Source organism: Hyposmocoma kahamanoa, unplaced genomic scaffold (assembly GCF_003589595.1).
Source record: "Hyposmocoma kahamanoa isolate Upper Pololo Valley unplaced genomic scaffold, ASM358959v1 100021, whole genome shotgun sequence".
NCBI classification, from domain to species: domain Eukaryota; kingdom Metazoa; phylum Arthropoda; class Insecta; order Lepidoptera; family Cosmopterigidae; genus Hyposmocoma; species Hyposmocoma kahamanoa.
Genome location: NW_020653200.1, coordinates 7,200,278 through 7,221,309, shown reverse-complemented (window position 1 = coordinate 7,221,309; position 21,032 = coordinate 7,200,278). Strand labels below are relative to the sequence as shown.

Here is a 21,032-nt window from a genome sequence, read left to right as displayed (position 1 = left end):
TAATTTACGTACATTTATAAATGTTCAAAAGCAATACTTCTTGTGACCGGTAATGGGACCAATTATTGTGTGTTCTTCACAAATTAAGAACGATGAAATCATATTTAAAAGTTTAAGAATCCAAATAATCATAACTGTCTTATAAAAAAAGACCTCAAAAGTACGTGGAACTACATGTAGTCGCCAGTTTTATTGAAACCTGTTACCGGAAAGTGCACGAAACCGGATTCATCGTCTAGTTAGTGGAATATTTTCTTCAAATTTAAATGGAACCAATACTGAGGTATCCTCTTTCCAATAAAAAAAGAATCATCAAAATCGGTTCACAAATGCAGTAATCGCATAACATGCACACAAAAAAATACAGTCGAAAAGAGAACCTCCTCCTTTTTTGAAGTCTGTTAAAAAGAACAAAAGAGAATGTAAACAGAGTCTCCCAAAGACTGCTGTGTTTAAAGTATAACATAATAAATTTCCTGTACTCATTAGCGTTGTAACTAATTTTGATAATAAATAGGTAGGTACACTTAGTGCATAGTACGCAAATGTTCAGACCACCGGATAGGATGACACATTGTTCGTGAAACAAGACTCTATAGATTGTCATTTAGTCCTCATCCGACACGTATGCCACGTTTTCATCTGTGTAAAAATAAACTATTCTAGAGCGTACAAAAGAGCATTGTTATTTACCAACCGAAAAAGGGATACCTATTATGTTTGGACCACATCAACTGGAACGGAATGTGTAACTACACAAATTCTAGAGACGTTTGTCAGCAAATAACAGCCCAACAACAGATAGCAATTAAACCCACATTCAATTGCTTTCTTTCGTAGGTACTTAGTATTTCTCAAAACATGCGTTCAATAATATTTACAAACCATTCCACACATGTTCAAGGACGTTTTAAAATTAAATTAAAAGCGTAGATGACGTTGATACAAAAATTGGCAATTTAATCTTCCGAAAGAGGAAATAAAAAAATATAAATAATTAAAATTCGCAAAATGACCTACTAAAAGTATCTGTACAGGCCTCACTCTGAAAATGCCTTATTGCGAAATACACTATTCTTCTTTAGACACACGTACGAAGAATTATTCTTAAAAAAAATATAACCTTTGCACAATATGACAGCAATAAAACTCCTTGTGAAAGAATCGTCCAAGGAAGTATTGCCACTTTGATGCCAAGCAGTATTTGAAATTACTGCGTTCCGGTTTTGAAGATGCTTGACTTTGACATGGCACATGTCAACTTATGTCTCCGAGTGACGGGCACAATGGTAGTAGTGACCCTAACATTTTTGTGATTTAAAGGTACTGCAACTATTGTAAACCTCTTGTACTCTTGTACCTGTAAACTAACCTGTAAACGCTTACCACCAGGCGCACGGCTTATTCGCCCTGTCACCTGGTATCAAAAAAATCCACAAACAGCCCGCTGTTTTCAAAATTCTTGATAAAAGAATTAAACAAAATTAATCCAGGAAAAAAATATTGCAAGTCTCATAAAAATATTGTCACAGGACTTGCTATCACAAATGTGAATCGCACTCTATTAAAAAAAATTGTATTTGATAGGGATCAACTCTTCTTAAAGAACCTTAATTAGTATTTTTTAGTACATTTGTTGCCATTAATTGAAGACAGAGGTTAGATGTGGAAAGTACGAATCAAGCTTTTAGAAAAATAACAGAGGTATTTTCGACAACTCCAGTGTTGGCGACAAGGCTTTTTTACATATTTTTTTTTTATATGATATCCATTGTTTTCTGTCCTTTGTGAGAGTGTCAACGTTATTTTCTAAACATTATACATTTTCGCCAAAATACGAGTTTCTCTTCGACACTGCCTGCTGCATATTCCTTGCTCTCTTGCTATCGTTTTTATCCAGTGTATTAATCACACCTAGTAACCTTGAATTAGATTTTTAAGCTAACCCCTTTTGTATAAAAGACAATATCCTTATGTGTATAGTACATTTTTTGTACGGCCGTTATTTAATAGTAAATACCTAAACCATTTGATACTAACAAAATAGTTTTTACCGATTACGACTCGCCTTAAATTAGTAACTAACATAAGAATTGAAGACATGTAAAATAATAAAAATAAGGAAAATACATGCAACTTTTATATTTAAAGTACGGAATTGCATATTTAAGGAACAGTTCAAATAGCATATAAAAACTTCACTTTTATCGTCCTTCGCTAGTACCGTTCAAGTGGTTGGATAATCTTAGTTAATACGATCCTGTCGTAGTCAAACGTCTCCGCGGCACTACAACTATGTAACAGTATTAAATTACAACATTTTAAAAACGCATGCGGATTCCTGTACCGAGTCTCCCAGTAAGCTATCGCTTCATCGGCGAAGGTAAAAACAAAATCGTTCCGAGATGTAGAAAACAATGAATGACGCATCTATTGCATAAGTTATTACTTAATATGTAGGATTAGATCAAAATTATGCGTTTGCTACAAGAGCAGTGGGGGTTAAGAGGACGTGACGGCTAGTCGATGTCAGGAGCTAAAGAAGATGCGTCTGCTACATACCACCAATGTCGCTGCTTTAGATAAGCCTTTGCTATAAACCTCAATTTACCTACAATTTGATAAGCAAATACCAAACGAAAACGTAGAACCTGGAATAAACAGTACTTGTCTTCTGATGAATAAACTTTGGAAACTAAATTCTTAAATGCAAATGATATGTGAATATTACAACTTTTGTATTGTAACAAAAAATGTAAACAGAAGCTCCTTTGTATATATCGTGATTAATTGGGGGAGATTGACTCGATAAATTGCTTAAGCGTCTCTAAGCACAGCAGGTCATAAGCCTACACACTATTACCACTCTTTCTGTCATACAACTCTAAAATTTCCCAAAGGTAGAGAATAGAAGTTATTCTCAAATTAATCGAAAAGCGAATATCTGTAATGGTGCCTTTTACTCTTTTTTATTTTATAGTTTTAATTTTCGGGTCATTCTTTATTTCCAAAGGTGATTAAAATTAAAATGTTGGTTCTGAAATTCTTTATTGTCAGACTTCATGAAAATGTCTGTCTTAATTATTTTCAGAAAATATTTTTGTGCTCGAGTATTTAATTTAGTTCATTGTAGTGCTTGCTTCAATATTTATCGTCACAGATGTTCATAAAAACATCAACAGTGATTAAGATCGGCGCAAATTTATACTTAAGAACTTTTTGAAAATATTAAAACTGGTAGAAAATACACCAAGTGTCGAAATACATTATCAACACATGTAATGAATGATAAAACTGTTGTAAATGAATTATCGCTGCGCACAAGTCCAATCGATTTCTTTCGATATCCAATCGATTTAGGTGTAAACTGTGCTAGGTGCACATACATTAAAACTGAGAGTGTACACCTGCCTATTTGTACCGGATTCGACACGGGCGACTTTACGATCACAATCGTAGCTAAAGAGTATTGTTTTACAGCATTCGACTAATTCATATCTGCATACACATCAACACGAGCTTATGAGGTGCAACACAATGATGTCATTGGTGGTACAACTAGCTTGCATAGAATGCAGCTATTCTAATGTAAACATGCCTCAGCTGCAGAATATTATGTAGATTTTCATTGTATGACGCATCTAAAATGCAAAACCTTTGTAACAATTATTACTTTCAAACTACTCATCATAGAGACATAACAAATTAGAAAGTATATTTCTAAGGAATTATTCCTGCTTCGTGACACATGCAGTCATAATGAAATATCGATTTCTCTCGACGTTTTATTTAATAATTTGACTTATTTAGTAGAATTAAGTCAAGATTAAGAACAAAATGCTAAATGTTGCCAGAATCAAGTATTATCATATTGTTATACTGTTGCATCATTGTCTTACCCAATCGGGGCTTTGAGCAATCTATAGACTACTTATTTGGACGGGAAAATGTGAACTGGACAATATTTACATAAAGATCTTCTTTATTAAACAACCTCTTAATCTTTTATCTTCCCTTATGAAAAGTTATCACTATTGCAATTAGTTTTGACTAGAAAAACATTTAGGAAAACACATTAAATGTTTTAATAAACGGAGGCGTGATATTAAAAATATATTAGATAGAAAAAACCCTTTAAAAATTTAGTAAATTTTGGAGGGCGCAAAATGCTAAAATATAAAAGAAAACCTAGAAAAAGTTGTTTCATGTTGTCAAATGTAAACGAAGGGTGCTTAATGAATCGCCCATGGAAGAACACGCCCACAGAAATTTTGTAGAAACAACTGCGAAGCACGGAAGAGTCGATTTAAAAAACGAGAATCAAGAAGGGGAGTATTGTAGTGTTGCTAAGCATCAAACTGAAACGCAATAAACTTAGCATGTGCATAGTGACGTAAATCAGCTTTTATTTCGAAATTCAAGGATCGTAGTGAGCTCCCTGAAAATAGCACTAGTTTTTAGTGCGTGCGACCGGACGGCATTAATGACTTAGCAATTTACTCCTCGAATCAAATCCTATTGCGTCGTACGTTATTTCAGTGCAGGGCGATTAAATCTATCAATGAATTTCCGGCAGCCGCGGTTTGACACTTTTAATATCGACAATCAACCCGAGAACGTTCTGAATGAACAATACTGGTTTGGTCGTAAATTAATTCCTAAGACCGCGCAAACGCGAACGTGTGAGTTACTTCAAAGCTACTCGTTCATGAAACTTAAAAATCCAACAGTGACTTACTTATTGTGCACTTCGTTCGAAATCAAAATACAAGCATGGCTTTTGACCATTTTAAATTTAAAACAAAAGTTTCTCTTGCTCGATTTTTGTTACTGGGCTTCTTTTTGTTAAGACGGATTACATTCAACTTTGACTCATAATTGAATAGATATAAGAATACTCGTACAACTGACTGTTATTAATTAGCAACTAAATGCATCCACTAAGCTCCAAGTAGGTAGAATTTAGGATGCAATTTTTACACACGTAAGTATTTTTTACACACGTAACTATATATAATACTCGTCCGTGTACACAATGCCAAATTTCGAAATGCTACTTTAATGTAATACACTTTATAATAATACTTACATAACACATTTCCCAAATCCCACCTATGTAGTTTGATTCACTGACTCAATGACAAATCAAAACTTATAGGTTACTACTAAAAACACGAAACTCCAGTGTCTCGATAATTAATAAATTTGGATATAAACTTAATTTGGAGTCAATACTTTAGCCAGTCCAATAATTAACCAATGATAGCCCGAGTTACATTTTATAACATTTCCTATTTTTGATGGAGTTGTATTTCTTTGAAATCTGCTCCCGGCGGCGAATGGCAATGGCAACCCTCGAGTAAGATGATACACCTAAAGTCATTGGACAGGCTACCTTACATAGAGGTGAAACGTTTTATTCAACTGAATTTTGTCTTAAATTCTCCGCTTGCCTTTTTTAACCCTTAATCCCATTTTCTTTAAAGGAATTCGTTTTGTTTCATTCAAGTTCAATGACTTAAGTAAGTAGATACACACTGTTTACAAAAATATTACCGTTACAGTAATTTGACGTGAATTAAATCCTGTCGTGAATTATTTTTTGTTAATTGGTTCAAGAAATTTCCTTAAGACAGAATAAATCATGCCTCCGCTTGATAGACGCGTATAAACGTCTGAAAAAAGTAAAGCTGTTTCTGGACGATTGCTTTGCAACAACAAAGACTTTCCAATCTGTTGGTAGAGTATTGCCTTGTAGTCATAAACGTTAATTTACGATTACTGCGTCGATGTCATATTAAAAATTTGAATAAATAACTTAGTATTGAAGTCGCGAACTTACAAAATCACGATTAACAAAAGTAAACATGAAATAGACACTCCTATTATAAACACTGACCTGCATGAGGCAAGTTGACCGCACAGAGGTTCGACGACGCTGCCAAAGAATACGAAGGTTCATCCTTTGGCTTCAGCAACTCATGCGTAGACACCGCGTGAATTGACAGCTCCTGCACAAACATTTAACGTAAAAACCAGCTACAACCAAACTTTATTTGTACAAATGTAGCCTGAACTAAAAAATACATATTTGAAACAAAATTACTCTAATAAAAACAAATATTAATTGCAACAATAATTGCCGACGACAGTGCACTTCAATTCAAGAGCAATTCAGAAAATGTTTATGTGTTGACGTAGAAATCAACATGCATCGTAAAACACGTGTGTACTATATTTTTTCTAGATTTAATATTAAATCGAATCCCGGAGAGATAGCCAATAAATAGTGTACAATATCTATTTTTAAATACGTAGGATGCTTTCTCCGATCTTGAATGAACGTCGAGCGACCCTCGTAATGTTCGCGGCAGCAGGAGACGGTACAAGGCACAAGGGCCGTGACGCCTTGCTCAAAACATGAAGAGCAACTTTCATTGTAAATCAAACGTGAATGAGATATTTTATGTAAATGTTATAAATAAACTAATTGTGAAGATTTCAATGTTGAATCTACAGATTTCATTCAAACCTAATGCGTACCACTTATAGTCCGAGTAAGTAATAAAATCGGATAAACTTGAAATTAATAGTCAAACTCTCCTTTTTCTGAACTGAACAGTGCGATAAGCAACAGAATACAAGTAGCCCATGATCGCTCAGCGTTCTCGCTATACGCCAACGTGTTAGCTTTTTGACAGTGTCAGCTATATCCGAGCTGATTTGTTCGCAACAGCTGCGTGAGCGCACCTATTAACCGCTGATACATGTTTGTCAGCCGGCTATTAGGGTGAAAGAGATAACATTTCAGAATCATCTATATAAGAGCGAGATCGATTCATTTCTCCAATTCACGACCAATATTTTATTTGCTGCATCTTGACACTCGAGAAAAATTCTTGAACCAAAAAATTGGTACAAATGCGACATCTTCGCTGGCAGGCCATTTTTCTCGTTTCTATATGGAGAAATATTGGTCAAGGAATGCTACAATATGTGACATCAACTGGTTATTGAATAAAACAATAACACAATATCTAATTGGGTTAGAGAATACCCTTGATCCAGTTGTTGACCTGTTATTTTCGGATAAAACTGCAGATACATATATTTCGTAAATAGTAATTATATTGTTTATAAATGTTGCCTATTTCTTGCTTCAAATTTCTTTGTACGCAGCACTTCACACAGATTAATTACATGAACACTGACTGCATATACCTTTGCATGTCTCTCTACTGGAAATCGGTCTTCGTCATCAGAAAGTTAAATAATAAACACAATTTCTTCCACTATTTGAAAAACGTATAGAATTAAATGGAGTAAGTGTAGCAAATATTACTGGACAGTAATCTGAAAGATTTATTGTATGCTATTAGCCAGATTCAATAATAAACATTTAATTTTTATTCACGTCTTCAGAAAAAAAGTGATATCTACTCTTGGCTCCATTTCAACCACAAATATTTGTTCCGATGCGATTTTAACAATGCGTACACGTAAAATCTTACAAAACTGTATGTGCTTACAAGGAATAATATGTGTATTTCTAAAACGATGGTAACTTCAATGGTATTTAATGAAAGAGTACGTTTGAATTACTTCCGACAAATAAAACACAGACAACATTTAGATACAAAACACTTCCAGTCAACTACAAAGAACGACTTTTGTTGGAGGAGTAGATCTTTATGAAAGTTACTGGTACACCTATGTATCACTAATATAACCAAACCTAATGAAATAAATACCTTTAATGACATTTAAAAAAACAACATTCATAAAACATTATCTAAGGAGCATTTCAACTTACCAGTTGAAAAAATGTCTTAAGTATCTGGATAGTGTTTATAGTAAAATAGAGATTAAAACTCATCGAATTTTATTCGTCGAGATTTTACACAAATCGCTATTTATATGCATGCACGTTTATACTTAATAAAGTACTTATTATTATTAGTTACACGGATATTGAAAGAAAAATAAAGTTTAATAAGTAACCGCGCCTACCTTCTTCAATAAAGCGTTATGAAAAATGGTTTTAGAATATGTAAAAGTTTTTGCAAATGCGTTAAATATCATTTTCCGAGTTTGTTTTTTTTAAAACCACAACACGAGCGTTAATTGGCAGACATAAATAACAGTAACACAAACTAAATGTCAAACAAAAGAGAAACATTAACTAAATAATAACAGTAGTGGGGCGTTCTTCATATTTGAGCCATACACAGTATAAATATAATAATTTTTGCCAAAAATCTCATGTTTTTAGTAGAAAAAAGTCTGCTAACTTCGACATGGTGACGAGGCGGCAGTGGATCGCAGGGTGGGATTAAACGAAAATAGCGTGGTAATTAATGGGCGTTTCAAAGCCCACAATCTCAAAACGAGACGCATTTCGTAAATTCCATCTAATACACAATAATAAAATCATCGAATCTTATATAAATTTAGTACATAGTTAATTTCGTTTTTAAAAATGTTAAGCTTATAACGAGATTTATGGCTATGCTAGTGAAATATAACGAATAAAATTACAGACTTATGATTTTTAGAGAGATAAAGATCGTTGAAATTTGGGTGGGTTCCATTTTCGACGAATTCCTAATTACTCTGAGCTACATTAAAGATGTTTTGACAGACGACGATAATAGTCAAATCCCGTTGGCTCTCTAGTCATTCCTCGCAAGCTCGTTTCAACGTTTGGAATTTTGCTTCTTCTCAAACAAACTCACCATATCGGCAGTTTCGTTCACTTTTGTATATGTCAGCAATAAATCTTATCTATTTATTGTAGTCATAAACATTACACATCACGCACAAGCAAACACATACCACACAATTGACATACAACTCCAATTGTTAGGGTTTGGCTTTATTTAACTTTTATATTTTTGTTCGTTAAATTTAACTTTAATTTTAACTTCACCACAAGTTTTTATTTCTCATTCTTACTATTTTTTCGGAAAGGGAAGCCTGGCGTCTCAAAACATTGAGGTTTTACCTACCTAGTTTGAGCACCAGTGTTCCACAAACAAAATGTTACATTTTGTAACTCAGTTCTTACAACTAAGTTTCATTGTGAAAGGAAACAAAAATTAAATTTGTCACTTCGTATATGAAACCAAATACTATCGTAACTCAAAAATAAATGAAAATGAGAAAACACGATTAGATATTGCAAAAAATTGTTGAAAGGAACCTGTAAACTTAAATTCTCATTTATAAGTGAATAACTAATTACTTATGTATAATAAAAATAATCCCATTATTGACAACAAGATTAATTCAGTACCTTTTTGAATTTTCAAATCGTGTTTTCTCAATGCCTCCATTTTTGAGTTACGACAATATTTGATTTAGTGTGTAACTTATTTAAAACGTTAGGTATTATCTGTGGTTTGGTACAAGAAGTGTCTAAGTCTATATTGTCTAGGTACACACTTCTTGTACCAAACCACAGATATAGCTTTCATATATTCGCAGTAAAAAAACTAAGAAACGTAAATTTTAAATTATTAGGTATTTAGACTCTCTTAATATAGTCCAATACCGAGACAACAATTATTATTGTCTCGGTGTTTAATGATGATAATTAAGCAATAGTGAAATTAATATTAAGTATTAATAGAAATTCCGCTACTATTAAATCATTAAGTTAAAAAAATGATGCTGATTCAGACCAAACAGCTTAATTGATTGGCATAGAATTTTATGTTCAAATATAAATGTCCCAAAATCACAAATTCATTTATTTAAAAGGAGATGTATACGCTTCTATAATAAGATTTGAGTTGATATTCAAAATTTGCCTTTTACGAGGTTCAAAACTATAGCGAAACTTAAACTTTATACTAAAGGTTATACAGCTTATTGGATGACAACAATCCGAGGATTTCATTTAGCTCTTGCTTGCGTGGTAATCTCGATCGAAGATGTTTGAAATAAATATCGTAATTGATAAATGTATTCAAATGTATATTTACAAAGAGCAACCCAAAGAGTTTCGTATGATGATGTTTACGAATGAGCAGTAGAGTTTAATCGTTTATTTCTAGTAGTTCCATGTATTCAGATTCACGTGGAATAATTGTAACCTAAAAGTTCCACGCATTGAACTAGTTGAAATACATTTAATGTACGATGATTTCAAGTAAAATTCGCTTACCTATGAAATAAAGACGACTTGAGTTTGTGGATACACAATTTTTATATAGATAGATTCTCCATAACAAGGCAATTCACATTTTATACTCCAATAGAAATTAAATCTTGAAATCAAGAATAAAAATCGGAACGCAATCAGTAGAATCAATGTTCTATAATACCAATATGTATATTATTATCGAAGGCAAATACCTACAAAGAGCAAAAAACTGTTAAAAGCAGTTTAAATAGTCTCAGTACAGAGTAGTAAAAAACCGACTTCAAATGTCATTCATCCCCTAGTTTACCTCCGTTAGAGGTGGAATATTTTCTTCAAATTTAAATGGGACCACTACTTAAGTCGCTCTTTCCAACAAAACAAAGAATCATAGAAATCGGTTCATAAATCTCAAAAATCTCGGCTCTCGCGATTGCCTCGTGTGCGACACGTAACCTAAATTTACACGCTAACTGCAAGCAGCAAACCACATTACATATTTAACTTTTACTAAGCAAAGATGGCGGTCAAAGCTAGTAAAATTTAAGCAAGAAATTAGATCATCATCAACCCATTTGTATATCCCAGTGCTGGGCACGTCGTCTCCTCCCACACGAGGGTTCGTAGTCTGCCAAGCTGGCCCAATGCGGGTTGGTGACTACATGTTTTCCGAGGGTTGTGAACTTTCTCCAATGTGCAGGTTCAGCGTAAGGCTCATAGTAATTTTAAATTTCACACGTAAATTTCGAAAAAAACAAAGCGGGCCTGGATTTCAACACACGACCTCTGCTTGAAAGGGACTAGGTCAAACCATTAGGTTACCACGCCTTATTATTAAAAAATTTGATTAAACTTTCAAATCATATTGTAATTTCTTGCTTTAGACTTAAGCAAAGTTAGTTTTGGAAATACGAAAAACTTGTTTAGAAAAACTTGTAATTTCAGCCTATGAGGACATTATTCACGTCGATCAAAACGAGATACGTTGAATGCTCCATTGTTCTAAAATTTACATCTAATCCTAGATAAAAATTGGTTTAATGTACGTGATAAATGGCAAGTTTTCCACAAACAAAAATATGTAAGGAAAAAAAATGTTGCCCTACATTGTTTGGAAAAAGAACTCCAAATTGTACACAAGAGAGAGTTAAAAAAATCGTAGTAGAAAATCGCCCAGGACAAACAGCAGCATTTGATAGCAAAAACTAAAATAGCCTCAAATTGCTGCGTCAAAAGAGTCAAAACGAATAAATAAACAAGAAAAATTTACAAAATCGGCAATAGTCATCTACCCCAACCTGACGAAGATGAAAAACCTACAGGAAGTAGAACGAATTTTTTTTATACAATATCAAGTGACGGGACGGACAAGTCGTGCGCTTGATGGTTAGCTAAACGCCTGCCCATAACAGTTGCACTGCCATTCAAAGTTTTATATCGCAAAGATCTGAAGGGCACTGCCTCTGCGCCCGTCACTCTGAGACATAGGTAGCAACCCTACTCTACAAAACCGGAATGCAGTAATGCTGACACTGGTGCTTGACGGCAGAAATAGGTCTCTTTCAAGCTCTATGTGCTACTAAATCGCTTTTTTCGCTTTTGATCACGCTGAACTGTTATAAATCTGTGCATCTCCCACCCCGGGAGTCTTTCCTGAGGATGCTTGCACGTTTGAAATTATTCCACCAAATTCAGATCTAAAAGTAGACTTCCCTGGACGAACTCTTTCACAACATCTCATAAACATCTTTGTGAAATCGTATACCTATATAAAATTGTGCGATCCGAAAGGAATTTAAAAATACTTTTGCTTTGCAAAATTAAAAAATTATAATTGTATATCAAAAATACACATCCCATATAAATAACAATAATAAAATAAAAACGCACAGGTCCATAGCCCCGCATTAGCGAACCATGTATCGCGGATGCCATAGAACATACATAGACAACCACAAATTATACCCAAAGTCACGAGAGAAATAAATGTAGAACATACAAATATTTTTCCAAACCCGGGAATCGAACCCGGAACCTCTGTGTGGCAGACTAACATGGTGACTGTACGGCCACGGAGGCAGTTTGACTTGATTGAGAATGTTTCGTCATTGCATCTGTAGTATGTATGAACACTTGCAAGAGTTGTATTCGAATAATATTTTTATTTTTCAGCTTTATACTAGTATATAAATTGACCAAATCTGAAAAACAGAACTACTTTAGAGTAGTTCAGTTTGTTCAATTTCACGGACACTAAAATACAAATTACTATTCCACCTATTTTGTTGCACGATGTATTAGCGTCCTAACTTCCCTACACACCAGCAATACAAACAAATTCTTAACAAATAGGAAAAGAAACGTATAAGGGTTACACTACATTTAACACAATACGTCTAGCACCACGCGGTAAAAGATGTTTGTGTGGTTAAACAGAAATTCTCACCGTATTCGGCCGCTAAGCCAAAAACCATAGAAAACACACCTTTACTATTAAGTGCTAAAGCATGCCGACAAATTCACTTCTGAACATAGGAAATGAAACGTATTTTTTCGGATCTAAATCATGTATTTGTTTTTACAAACAAACCAACGTTTTGGACTCTTTACAGGTCTCATGGTCATGGCTGAAATGTTGGTTTAAAAAAAATAGTTATATTTCCTATGTGTAACAATTACGAAAACCTAAGAACTCGATACACCTCTGAACAGTCAGCAAGATGTATCTCAAATAAGATATATCTCAACTAGATACATTTTACTTTTTTTTTTTTTCAAACATAGTGCGCGACAATTGTGCATTACGAAAATCATCGGCACTCGAAATACATATAAAGAACGATTAACTTTAAGAACCAATTACAATGTTACAATTCTCTAAACAAAATGTTCAATGAATAAAGTTGTAGGAATTAAAAAAAGGGTTAATGTTTCTTATGTTTGATTGGGTATTATAATTGGCAAACTATCCCAAGTATTTCTTTATTTATTAACGCGAATCGGGAACATACTAATAAAGCGAACTTATCCATGCGCCTGCGATCACATATCTACTGTTTACAACCTAACTAAAACATTATCGCAACACGTCACACACGAAGCCGAAGCCAAATACTGTCATAAGTCTAAATTGAGGAATTGAAAAAACACGATTTGAAAATAATAAACAAAATACTGAATGAAACCAATATAATTATATAATCTCGTTTATATAATATGGATAATTAAGTACTTATTACGTATAAATAAAAATAATCACTTATTCGCATTGAGATCCATTAAGTATTTTTCTCAATTCCACGATTTCGAGTTAAGATCAAATTTGGTTTCATGTGCGATGTATTGCTGCATATTTAGACAAAAAAGTGGACAAATCATTATTTTTTTCAAAACAGATACAACAATCAAAGGTAAATATTACGTTCGCCCAAAACACCCACAAATAGCAAAAAAGCAATCTCGTTGCTCACAGAACAAATCGAAACCTAATAAACTCAAAAAACTCTGCAACTACGTGGTAGTTACTTAACAAGTGTACGTAACTCAAAATATTATGAGAAAATCCATTGTAGCAGAAAAACGACCATGTGTAAGCGCCACACTTGCCAAAATTTTGTTGCATAATTTATAACAAGTGCGACACCGGATTTAAGTTTAAAAAAGACTACCAAACGCTGAACATCGATTTGCAGATAAATCACTATTTATGTAACACCAAATAGTGTTAATTCCTAAAAAATTCTCGGACACGAGACACGACAGCGGCACTACTGAACCACTTTCCAACCAAATAACTATTATTTAAATACGCAAATCATCGTCATCAATATGCAAATAATTTTCATATTTCTTGTTTTTCACCATTCTTCTTTTTTAAAGCGTCTAAGCTCCATCAATACAATCGACGATTTCTTTTTCACTATTGTTCTTTGTCATTTTTCTAGAAGCGAAATGTCAAAGGACAAATTACTTGTTTGTTTTTTATGTTGACTTTTACCGCCAAAGGAGACTTTAATCACAGAGATTTTCTTTATCATCTCATAAAGACTATTTTGCAGTGTATATGCTATCCATTAACGTTTTGTTTTGGCTTGTGATTAGTTTATTTTTCCATGTTGCGGTGGTGGTATTGATAATTGCAGTAATACGTCTTAGGGTCCTATTCTATCTGTTATGAACGTTGGATACAACTGAAATCAAATAATAAAAATGCAACAAAGTCCATCGGCTCGTGAAATAAGCCTATTGTGCGTTGTACTCGACCGAATTAGCTGTGTAACTTAACAATATTTCCGATAAGCTACTTTTTCAATGTGTCTGCTTATTTAGCCCTTTCCTAACCTTGTTTTAAGATCGATTTTTAGTTGGAGTAGGTCTCAAATGGAAGTTGACGCTCGAGTTTAAGTGTACACATGTAAAAAAGTACTAGAGGGCCACCCACGAGCACTTTATGAACGTTGCACAAATGCGGAGTGGCTACCTATATCTAGGTACATATAACACGTGCGCTTGCCCTGTACCTGTATTAAATTTTGCAAGGTAGTATTTCTCAGATTTTCCATGACGGTATTTATTAAATTAAAGATTTGTTTTGAATACCTTACTTATATAACTCTACCAAAATAACGAAAGAAACATGCTGAATTCTTCATTACATTCTGCTTAATTTTTTAATTCATAAGTAATAAATGCGTTTATTAAACCTTTTAAATAGGTCAAGTTCGTCAAACTAAGAATTATTAGCGCCTTGACAGACGCTCAGTTTTACGAAAGCAAAATAAAAGGCTTAATTTAATGGCGACTGCGCAGGTGACGAGTGTAAAAATACAACGATTGTTTTAATAACCCTACCAAAAACACATATACCGACCTATTTATGTAGAAAAGGTTTTTCAAAAGGCTTCACATCTCAATTTTAATATTTTAATTAAGTAAGGTGGGTGATTAGGTAGGTAGGTAGGTGATTAGGTAGGTACGAGTGCTTCGCTTTTAATAAGTATTATACCTAGACATAAATATAGATTTGCGAATAAGTCATGTATAAAAAATGTATCCGGTATATTTTTTGATAAATCAGCAGAACTTTAAAAAGGTCAATGCCAATATATTGGGGCAGTAGAAGAAGAATCTAATAGATATGAAAACTTGCTTACGAGTAACATATGCAGTTTCATTACTAAGGAATATAATTTCTTTATAACTTGCAGACCTAAGGGTTTCTATCTACTCGTCACGTACCTAACTCGAACAATCTTTGTGTTTCGTCACAGTTAACATTGGCATGATTTACTTATTGATTTACATTACATTTAATTTTGATTGAGGTCAAATGTTGCGACATTGGTATTATGTGAGTGAGGCTCCAAGTACTTAGTGAAGTACCTGTAAGTAAATAAAAAACTAAATCGTAGGATTGCAACCAGTATAACAGTGTGTAAAGGGAACATGTTGTATATACGACAGTTTTAAATAAATTTTAGGCTGATCAACAGCAAGTAAACATCGCAGTTATAGTTTTATTCGCTTATTTGACGTGAGTTCGACAGCGTAGAGGCGAGTACGACCGGCAGCGGGGTCGCAGGCGCACTTAAAAATCGCAATACTTTTCACATTTGTCACAGCGCCCCGGTCGAATTACAACGGAGTCATTCGCGCCGCCGCGTGCCGACTACAGGCAGCTGGACGGACGTCATCGTCCAACGCATGCGCCCATTATGCAACTGAAGCACGACTTGTGAAAAGTACTCCACTGCCAGCAATATTTTATCAATCTTAGGGCCTTGATGGACATTCTCAGAACAAAGAATGTCGTTCAAGTTTCATTGATGAAACGTTTTGCTTTGATGGCTTTTGCAAACGATTGTTTTCCATAAAATGTATAATTCACGCTCGAATATTTCGCGACATGACACGGTAATACTTCTATATCTTATATTTTGTTGAAAGGACTTTAAAAAAAAATATATATATATATATAATATAAAATTTAAACGTTTTAGTTTTAAGAGTAGAAATATCTTAAATACTCAGTTTTCTTTATTTACATCACAAAAAATCATAGTATTACTGAAAAAATCCTTATAGCGAAATAAAAACTAAAATGATAATCGTTAAAATATTTTTTTTAAATGCCTACTAAATAACGTATCTTATTGACAATCTGTTGTTCACTTCGCGATGAACTTGTGTCAGGGTCGCATGATAACACTCATGATTCCGAGATTTACCTACTTTAATTTTCATGAATATATCATATTATATTTAAATAATAGCATCGAAAATATTTATGTTTGAATATCGTGCTATGGTGTGGTGAACTATATGCTTTCCTGCGATCAAGCATGCACATAATATATGATTTAGACACTATAAATGAGAGTCAAAGCTTTTCGAGATATTTCGCAAAGTTTACACGCTCCATTATCACGGGTTGAATAAATAAATCAGTCAACCCGTGAACATGCCGCGTGTAACTGTTCCGAAATATGAGAAAAATAAAAAAACAAACCTCGGTAACAAACCTGTAATTATAGATAATCATTCAGTAAATAACCACGAAAAACTCAAAATCAAATTGTATACATTTACTCTGTGGGTAAGTCATATAAATAAGGAAATCAAATATGATGTTGTTTAATTACATACATTATACACAATACTTTCATGGTGCTGTAAGAAAAATATTGCTGCAGAGGTCCATATAATAATTATTATTTTCTTTTAGCATTTCTTTTATTATTAGGTCGAAGAAGGCGCTAATATTAATACACTTAGTAAAATTTAAGGTTTCGTACTCGTATATTTCCAAGATGTAATATAATCGCAGGCAAGAAGAAGTCAAATAAACAAGGTCGGTGATGTAACAAATAGTGACGAAGATGATAAGAGAGCACAGCTTGATAGTATGTTATAGCCTTATGGACAAACGTCATGCATGATGGCCACTGGCTATTACGATAGTAATTAATTTTTCACGCAAGAAAACATTATTTATTTACAAATAAACTGCGCAACGGTTCAACATATTCTATGAATAAACGTCTCTTAATTAGGCTTCCTTGTTATTTTTCCCACTTGATTATTAAACTTTTTTTTATCAATATCATTCTACGGTTTTCATTTAAAACCTATACAGAGCAATCAGAGGGTCAAAAATAGTTTTTAAAGCCGTACAAAGAAGTTCACTTATTTTACGATACCAGGCGTAAATCAGCGGGAGGAAATAAATTTGCTCTCACGTGAACTGGCACCCGCGTTGCCCAGCGAGTCGAATGGGCACTTGCTATAGAAACCCAACTCCAACACCTTTAAATTATTCTTATTTTTCGCACATTGCACCACATTTCAACGTTTCAACTTCATATTTTTATTGTTTACGGTCTTATTGTTTATATTTAATGCTCTTTGGCCATATTTTATTCGATAGGCATATGATTTTTAATTTGTGTCGAAAGTTTTGCAGGCAATGGTTTACTTGAAGTTTAGTAAGTTTAGTACCCCTTCAGACCAAATAGTTATAACGTGGACCCAACGTTGTGTTTAGGGTTAACACAGGAAATATTTTGAAGCAATTTTCATTGCTTTACTTTATTAAGGATTTCATTCGAAAATAATTAGCAAGACCCGCATTATATTGTTAATTCTCCACTGTGTGTTTTTGCGACAAATATTGGTAAACTCGATCACAAACCATAAAATCTCTGGCATGTTACAATGGTTAATGTCACAGGCGTATCGCGTCTCTTGCAAAGTAAGCAAATTTTGAGGGTCAAAATCGAGCTACTTATATTATGGTTTTAAAACTAACAATATCGAGTATAATTAGTTACATTGAAAAGAACTCTCACTAAGTTTAAGGTGAATGAGCTAACTAACCAATTTACCCATACAAACATTAACGCTCCGCAAAGAAAAAGCAAAACAATTTCCCTAAACGAGGTTCAATTCTGATCCCGACAGACATTTCCTAAATGAAAGATCGGATACAATGCAATGTTGTGCCATCAACTCGAGTTTAAAAAAACCGATTTAGTTTTAATCTTGGTAACTATTTATTGCTACAACAAACATCTTGTAACTTTTGTATCACCAAAAAATTAACTTTGTATAGAATATAAGATAAGATAATTTTGTTTCAATTTCTAAGAATAAAATAAGAAAATAATTATAAAACTATTTGTACATTATAATAAATTTTCTTATTATGTTATTATAACAAAAGTACAATGGGTAGGAAGGACCACTCCCTAAAGTTTTGGTACTCTTACTTTACTAATATCTACAGCAACATCCAACGTACATTAAGTAAATAACATTTTCACTCTTTATTCACCTGCCGTAATTTTAATTATAAAAACGATCATGGAGAAATCTTGAAGAACTAAAATAGAAAATATCGAACCGATTTCTTTTCAGAATTATCACATTTTGTCGCTAAGAAACGCCTACATAGAATCATTGCTCTAGGAAAAATACCTAGAATATTACCATTGTAAAACTAAAACTTGCTGTATTCATCGCCTAATCTGCACTTGGATACAGAGAATTTTCCATCTCGGCCAATTTACACGAAGACTTACATAAAGTACAAAGGAAAAAAAATAGAACAAAGGCTGACTCACCGTAGGATGGACATGTGAGTATAACTGCATTCTTCGCGCATCCACTGCATAAGCGTTTGAGGACAGATCGTTCATGTCGAAAGTTTCTGAATGAAGGTCTGGAGTGGTCAGCTGGGTGACGTCCTCGTCGCAGCCTCCATCGAGGCTCGCACCATCTGCGCTCCCAGCCACTGCAGACAATAAAAACGCACCTTGCAACGCAGTTGTTTCCCTCAGTCGATTATCGATGTCGATACAATCTGTTTGATCACCAATAAGTGATTTTTTTCGATGAATTGTACATTGATTGAAACTTTCACGATTTTCACATATTATTTCATTTTAAATCGAGACTTAGATAATCGTATATGAAACATACTTTATTATGTACCTTGACGTTCCGGACGTAGCGCAACGTTCATGGTCTCGAAGGGACTAAACAGGCGTGTGTCAGCATCTTCTAGCCGTGTGAGTTTTTCTAACTACCGGCACTTGGTCTTCATTATGGTGTGCACTAGGCTTGTTACTAAACCGACACACATTGCTCACGATATTCGGCGACTTGTTGGGCAATACAAGTATTGAAGTCATTTGTTGTCAGTCATATCTTGATGTCATTTTAGTTATGAGTGGATCCCACGACGATGGCAGCTTAAAATCATCTTTTTTGTTAAAATTACGATGTTTTTCATTTCAACAGCTTCACGTACAACTGTGCTGTAGTAATGACGTTCTATAGGAAGAATCTTGGGATTATAAAGCTCAATCCAGTGGTTTGGTCCTAATCGAGACCATGGACGTTGCAACACGTCCGAAACGTCGAGATAATTAAATATGTTTTATACACGATTAAGTTCCGATTACAAATGACGAATTGATGAATTGTAGCCTCACGACATGTTCTCTAAAAAGATTGAATATGAAGATGTATTTTTAGTCCTGTTGGACTCCAGTCAAATTACCGTTGTATCTGTGCGTCCCGTAGTCATTTTTCCTTCCGGCAATTTCCATTCCAGCACTGCTGCGCGAACTTTCAGGTAGCCGGCGACCGACTGCCATCACGTTATGAAGCTGTTCGGAAAGAAGGCCTAATGTTAAGTCACAGCGGAATCAAGCCCAAATAACCGCAAATCAAATTTTTTATTAATCATCCAACTTGTGATTATTTTTATTAAGTTATTATGTGTTTGTAAATAGCACCTACTTTTTATTTATTAATGTTACGGTTACGAGAGACCTGTTAAAATATTAAGAAAGCCACAAGAAACAAATAATTGTCTACTAAAGTAATTAAAGTGCACACCTATTGAAAAATTATTTCTGTTTTAATAGGTGTTTCTAGTTACCTACTTATAATATTTTTAGAATGGTAAGTTATAAATTTCACGACCAGCTTAAATAAAAAATTAACTTATTTAATTACATTTCTATTAAAAATTTCCATTAGTTGAACAACCTGTAGACGGTTTGTTTTGCCGAAAACGACTTTTACAGGCCATAATCTCACTTTAGTAGCACATAAAACATTTTAACGGGCTCGTTTACACCTAATCGCTCAATTATTACCTAAGACGTGTAACCGCTAATCCTACTACTCACCCACTTTTTAAAATATTTCAGCTCTGAAGCTTCCTCTGCTCCAGTCTTTAGATCCGCTTTTTCTGAAATCTGGAATTGTGTTTACGCATTCTCGAAGAAAATCACTTTAACGTCAATATTCACTTTACAGTTAAATTTTCAAGTTCAAGTTTGTTTTCGCTAAAGAAATCACATTAGTCCTTTTTTAAACAAAGCGTGTAAATGTTTTGTTTTAAAATTTTATTTTTAAATGCGCGTGCGGCGCGCGCTGGGCGGGCGGCCGTGGTTTCGTGTCGCACAGTTGACGCATGTAGCGGGCCGCGCAGCGAGTCACGCGTCTCAGTGCCGGGCTTCCGACTGACTAATGACTCGAACTCGAGCACAGCCACCGGCACCGCAGCGACCACTCTACCAGAGTCTAGCACCGTGTAGACGGTAAACTTCAATGGCCAGTGGTCACACTTAAATCTGCTTTTTGGAAAAAAAAACTGCTTATTGGAGAGTCCAATTATAGAGTAGCCGCAAATATCAACTATATCCAACTGTTAGCTGTTACGAGTGTTAATAAAAGTCGCACGCGTTATGTGTATTTGGAAATAGAAATAACATATTGGGTAGCATAATTGTAGAAAACTGGAACGATTTTCTCTATCAGGGAAAACGTAACCTTTGTAACAGAGAACAGAAATGAGTGGGGCGCGACGCGGCCC

At 34.1% G+C, this 21,032-nt stretch overlaps 1 protein-coding gene across 5 annotated transcripts in view; it reads right to left on the bottom strand.

The window, feature by feature from the left end:
• LOC113235307 (forkhead box protein L2-like) overlaps nt 1-20,735 on the bottom strand; it is a 41,565-nt gene extending 20,830 nt beyond the window's left edge. For 3 of the 5 annotated variants that reach the window (XM_026471125.1, XM_026471006.1, XM_026471275.1), the window contains exons 1-4: nt 20,344-20,735; nt 19,707-19,815; nt 18,766-18,935; nt 5,900-6,011 (exon numbers count right to left, since the gene is read on the bottom strand). In XM_026471125.1, coding sequence (XP_026326910.1) covers nt 5,900-6,011; nt 18,766-18,935; nt 19,707-19,803 — 379 coding nt within the window. In that variant the 5' untranslated portion in view covers nt 19,804-19,815; nt 20,344-20,735. The remainder of the gene's footprint in view (nt 1-5,899; nt 6,012-18,765; nt 18,936-19,706; nt 19,816-20,343) is intronic. The other 2 variants (XM_026471064.1, XM_026471205.1) reach the window with 2 other exon arrangements.
• Between the last annotated feature and the right edge of the window lie 297 nt (nt 20,736-21,032).